The following is a 5,740-nucleotide window of genomic DNA, read 5'->3' as shown; positions in this document are numbered from 1 at the left end:
GCTTGGATTTCTCACTGGTGTTTCTTTTCATCACGTGGTCAGATGTCATTTTGTTTTAATTACAGGGGTTTTAGAAAACATATTCCCCCAGAGAAAGAATAGTTTTCAGGGAAATTGGTAGAATGATCTATAAAAAAACATTACATGGCCAAGACACACGTAAAACCACACACACACATAAGTACAAGAGATACATTGCACAAGTAAGAATGCTGGAGCTCCTATAATCAGAAAAGAGTCAGTAAAGTGCTTGGTGTAAAAGAGGAATGTAGTTTAACAACAATAGACTTGTGATATCACATGACCACTAAACAGCATGCAGGTTTTATGGGTTTCTATACATCATTAATCAAGAAAGATCAGCGGAGTACTGCGTTACTTAAAATTCAACAATATTGATATTTATACCAATCAAAGTTATGTTTATCATAAAAGCTAGCACAGGCACTATCTATCCCATGGACGCAATGGAATTAATCGACCAATTTTTAGAATAGAATTACACTGACAGTCATATTTACGTAAATGGCCTCCACTAGGGACCATGACAGTATCTATTAAAAAAGGTTAAAGGTGAATAACTTCAGGTTTTACATAGTTTCTGAAATCATTAAAGTTCAAAGAAGTCCTGATTACTGAAATCATTAAAGTTCATTAAGTCCTGATCATACTTAATAAATTCGGTAATTGAATGCAATTTAAAAAGCTGCAATATGTCACTTTTTGGCCGACCTGACAAAATTCACATAGAAATGTGAGTTAGATCTTTCACGCTCATTGAAAGCAAGTCTAACAAGCGGTAGATCTGTTCTATGTGCGCTATTTCTATGATATTTTACTTTTGGTTTTGTACACCAGCTTCAAACAGCTGAAAATACAATATTTTTGGTTATGGAAAATATATTTCACAGTGGTTTAGATGGTACAATGATTCTCTACACTATACTTGCTTGTTTTGTCACATAAACTGAAATTAGGCTAACTATTAGAGTTTTAGCAACCAGGAAATGGCGGTGCAATTTCTGCATAGTGCGTCTTTAAGAGGGGATGGGTTGGTTTCCCTTTGTAGCTGGATCTTGTGAGCCCATCGTATCTTTAAGTGTGGGCTGAAGTGCTGAGGTACTGTTGCTGATGGGGACAGTGTGATGACAATGCCGACTAGCCCTCTCTTCAATAGGGATGTAGTGCTTGCTGAAACACTTCCAGCACTGTTTTGATAGAATGTACACCATCTCTGAGACATTCAGCACAATACACAATATGGATGTACAGCCCATGATGTAAAGAAAGACCTTCTTCTCAGTGGCTTTGGCGATGTAGCAGTCGACCGTGTTTGGGCAAGGGTCCAGGCTGCAGCGAAGCAGTCTGGGAACGTCAAAGCCACTGTAGAGGAAGTAGAAGGCCAGGAGGGAGCCCACCTCGAAGGTAGTCTTGAAGACGAGGCTGAGGATATAGGTGAAGAGCAGGCCTCCGTCAATCCTGCCTTTGTCCTCATAGAGCTTCTTGCCATGCCTCCTCTCCCTGTTCTCGCGGTAGGCCACGTGTAGAGCCACCAACAGGGAGGGAGTGGACACCATGATGAGCTGGAGGGCCCACAGGCGGATCTGGGAGATGGGGAAGAAATGGTCGAAGCACACGTTCTCACAGCCAGGCTGCTGGATGTTGCAGACAAAGTCCTTGTTCTCGTCCTTCCAGACCTGCTCAGCAGCAGCCACGTACACAAGGATGCGGAAGATGAAGACGATGGAGAGCCAGATGCGCCCGATGACTGTGGAGTATTTGTTCACCCCACTCAGGACATTCTCCAGAAACCCCCAGTTCGACATCTCTCTAATTACATGAGCCTGTGGATGATGGATAAACTGTAGAATGCAGTGTGCGTCCCAAATGGAACCATAATCCCTACATAGTGCACTACTTTTCAAAAGTAGTGCACTATGTAGGGAATAAGCTGCCATTTAGGACAAAACTCTGTAGATACAAGGCCAATACTAAATTCTGCCTGTTATGAAGAGGGCATCATCTAACAATATAAATCGATTTCAATCATACATTGCACATAGGACATAATAAAGTGAGTTCTACTGTGGATTTTTTGTTGCTCCGTGGCTACATTTCTATTTCACCATTATTCTCTCCACTGTAACTAGTATTATAAATTATATACTTGTTAACACTGTAGGCTACTTACACATATTACAGTGTAATAATGTCAATGTTATGTAAAGTGTTACAAAATAAAAATAATGTTTGATAGCAAAATAATGGAAAGGGCAAATATCAAGTTGATAACAAATCTGAATAGGAAGGAATATGTTCCTCTTTAATACGCCTGTTGCACTTTTAACAATGAGAACAGTACTGGCTCTGTATTTCCTGGGTAGCAGTACAGTAGCATCCCATCATGTATAAATGAATTTCCCTTTTACAAAAACCGAAAGCTTCTACCTTTACTATTACTCTCCAGTGAATAAATTGCCATTGATTAGTTCATTTATTTCAAGTACTCTATCAACTTGATCTGTGATAGTGCGCTTTTTCTAGTAGCATAGGCTAAACCTATCTTAGGATCACTATTATGTTCAGACAAATACAATATTGAAAGAAAATAAAACTATTAACTCACCGATTACCGGCTATTGCAGTTCTTTCTGTTTCTTTCAGGAGCCAATTTTCCGATGCTGGCTACTGCAGTAGATGTGCACCTTAAACACACCTGTCGAAGAGGCCACACCTATTTTGTACCCAGAGGGCTTATTATTTGAATAGTCTATCGCGGACGAGCAGCACTATAAAAGTCCTTAGCATACCCTGTATGTGTATTTTTCTATTAGCATATATGGCCTATCATTCTCTTTATTAGATTGTAGGTTTAACATTAAAGACTGTTTCTGGAGGTGTGTTGGGAAATGTGACAAAGGTAAACAAAAATAATCCTATATTTAAACCTATGTCTATTTTCAATATGCCTTTAGACTTAAAACCTGTAGCCACCATTCATGAGTCACTATGTGCATTCATCTGTCGTCAACCCTACATTTTGTTCTGGGAGAGTCGAGTGTAACAATGGTCACATTAAACACACATGGACTGAACATCAGTGGTAGGAGATATCAGTCTATGAGTTCAAATTGCGTTGCTGAAAGAATAAGAAAGTCCTATAGAATTGTATCTAAGTTAAATTGTTATTTGAATGTCCCTTTCAAATGTTGACTTCAATGTGGCTACTGGTCATTCTTTTTTTATAGGCATTCCAGGTGTCGTATGACGACTGTTAATAAAGGATAGTCACTTTTCGTCCTGTGCAAGGCTAAATAGCTATTACAGTTTTTCTGAATACAGGGAAATAACGTATACACAATTATTTATGCTGAGTCTTTGGTACAGGCTACTGTAAAGCTAAATACCAAACCAAAGGCTGTTCCACATACTGTCGAAAACAGCCTGTGCCATAGCAGTGTACTCCATCCACGTGGTGGCGCTGTATAATTGGATCATACAAACATACATTTCTTGTTGCATTCGTTGACTGTTATGACTTTCAAAACAAATGGACGTGTTGTGAATGCGCTTTTGATTGTTCAGAATGTTTTCCATCATCAATAACGTTTCCTCAAACGCTTTGCACTCTTTCCTACAATAGGGTTGCGTGAAAAAGACTCCACAGAACTGTACAATGGCATCTGGAAGCGATAAGGATGCTTCGAAAGAAGGGAATTTCAGGATTCCTGGCCTGAGAGGAGCGAAGACCACCACGCTTTTCCGAGCTGTCAACCCTGAGCTCTTCATTAAACCAGTAAGGCCTACTGACGAACTCCTCGGCTACAATTTTATTAGGCACACATGAGTATGTTATCAGTATCGTTTGTTGTTCACATGTCACGACATTTGTGCTTTATTTGTTTTACAGAACAAGCCTGTGATGGCCTTTGGACTTATAACAATCACCTTGTGTGTGGGCTACCTTGGCTACCTTCACGCCACCAAAGAGAACGACCAGCAGCTGTATGAAGCTATTGACAGTGACGGGGAGAAGAACATGAGGAGGAAAACCTCGAAATGGGACTGATCACATCAGATATGCAATATATCCTGAACATTATTGTGGGAAAATGGCTTGGGCTGAAAGCACTTGATCTGTGTATAAAATGATTATGGTTATTACATTTTGTTAAAATTAGGCAATAGCTATTGGATTCATTTATTAAACTATTGAAGCCTCAATTTACATTAGAGAATAAATACAACAAGGTAAACCCATAGAAACCCTATAGAGGATTCCACATCAAGAAAGAGCTGACCAGTGTTGAAACAGCACCATAGATTGCATCACAATTCGTTTTTTTCTTTTTCAGACACATGCATTTGGAGTCACATGTACTTATATATTGTTTTGTTCTTCTACAGGGCAGCATTTTAAGTACTTTAAACAGATCTCTGTAGCTAGTTTTAAATAAAGCAAGATATCCCACCCTATGGGTTGGGAGTTAATGCTTCAATAATGATGTACTTTGTGAGGTTAGGTCCACTGTAAAAGCTAAAATGGACAGAGTCAAAGAGCAAGGGAAACCCAACGTGGGAATCAAAGCTTCACAGCATCCTTCCTGTGTGTCTAAAGGAGGTGATAGACGCACTGCAAGAAAGTGAGAGCCCACAAGCTGTACTCTCACAGCTTTGTTTGGCAGCACTGATAAAGCTGAAGCAGTTGAGTACTCACTCAAACATCATTGGTATGTCCAAACCTCCTTTATTAGATTCACTCCAATAATACTCCTTATCAATGATAGCAGTCTGTAACAGATGTTTAAGCGACTATCACGTTGAATTGTAGATATAGAAGAAAACATACACCAGTATTACATGACAGAGTTTCAAAATGAGAAGACGTGTATTAAAGCTGCTACCGAGGAGGCGTGGGGCAAGGTCAAATATATATATATATATATATATATATATATATACATATATATATATATATATACACACAGTACCAGCCAAAAGTTTGGACACATCTACTCATTCAAGGGTTTTTCTTTATTTTTACTATTTTCTACATTGTAGAATAATAGTGAAGACATCAAAATGATGAAATAATACATATGGAATCATGTAGTAACCAAAAAAGTGTTAAACAAATCAAAATAGATTTTAGATTCTTCAAATAGTCACCCTTTGTCTTGATGACAGCTTTGCACACTCTTGGCATTCTCTCAACCAGCTTCGCCTGGAATGCTTTTCCAACAGTCTTGAAGGAGTTCCCACATATGCTGAGCACTTATGTCTGCTTTTCCTTCACTCTGCCATCCGACTCATCCCAAACCATCTCAATTGGGTTGAGGTCAGGTGATTGTGGAGGCCAGGTCATCTGATGCAGCACTCTATCACTCTCCTTCTTGGTAAAATAGCCCTTACACAGCCTGGAGGTGTGTTGGGTCATTGTCCTGTTGAAAAACAAATTATAGTCTCACTATGCCCAAACCAGATGGGATGGCGTATCACTGCAGAATGCTGTGGTAGCCATGCTGGTTAAGTGTGCCTTGAATTCTAAATAAATCACCAGCAAAGCACCCTCACACCATGAATGTCAAATTAATAAATAGAAGCCCAGCAAAGCATGCATCTTTTTGGCCTATCACCGTTAGTCAACTGCAATAAATCTGCATTAGCCACATTGTATTTGTTTGTGTAATAATTGCAGTAATTTTGTCTGTTTGATATCTGAAAATAAACTTCTTCCATG

General features: G+C 39.2%; 2 protein-coding genes across 2 annotated transcripts; one reads left to right on the top strand and one right to left on the bottom strand.

Annotated features, from left to right (window-relative positions):
• Nucleotides 1–1,037: 1,037 nt before the first annotated feature.
• LOC311107125 (gap junction beta-7 protein-like) lies at nucleotides 1,038–1,826 on the bottom strand (the record flags this gene model as incomplete). Its single annotated transcript, XM_084149623.1, has 1 exon — nucleotides 1,038–1,826. One exon carries the CDS (start codon nucleotides 1,824–1,826, stop codon nucleotides 1,038–1,040), a length of 789 nt encoding a protein of 262 aa, XP_084005749.1.
• Nucleotides 1,827–3,587: 1,761 nt separating this feature from the next.
• On the top strand, nucleotides 3,588–4,228 carry LOC311107127 (small integral membrane protein 8-like). The gene is made up of 2 exons (XM_084149625.1): nucleotides 3,588–3,796; nucleotides 3,911–4,228. The coding sequence occupies exons 1-2, from the start codon at nucleotides 3,677–3,679 to the stop codon at nucleotides 4,067–4,069; spliced, it is 279 nt and encodes a 92-aa protein (XP_084005751.1). The 5' UTR covers nucleotides 3,588–3,676; the 3' UTR covers nucleotides 4,070–4,228.
• Nucleotides 4,229–5,740: the final 1,512 nt, after the last annotated feature.

The sequence above is a fragment of the Coregonus lavaretus genome (genome assembly GCF_964263955.1).
Source record: "Coregonus lavaretus genome assembly, chromosome: 31".
Taxonomy (NCBI): Eukaryota; Metazoa; Chordata; class Actinopteri; order Salmoniformes; family Salmonidae; genus Coregonus; species Coregonus lavaretus.
Note: the sequence above shows the minus strand (reverse complement) of the source record. Positions and strands in the feature narration are given on the sequence as shown.

Excerpts from the sequence above, each read along its gene's own strand:
- LOC311107127 (XM_084149625.1), top strand. The coding sequence starts at position 3,677 with ATGGCATCTGGAAGCGATAAGGATGCTTCGAAAGAAGGGAATTTCAGG. Across the intron at positions 3,797-3,910 it reads CTGAGCTCTTCATTAAACCA|AACAAGCCTGTGATGGCCTT; the intron begins GTAAGGCCTACT and ends TTTGTTTTACAG.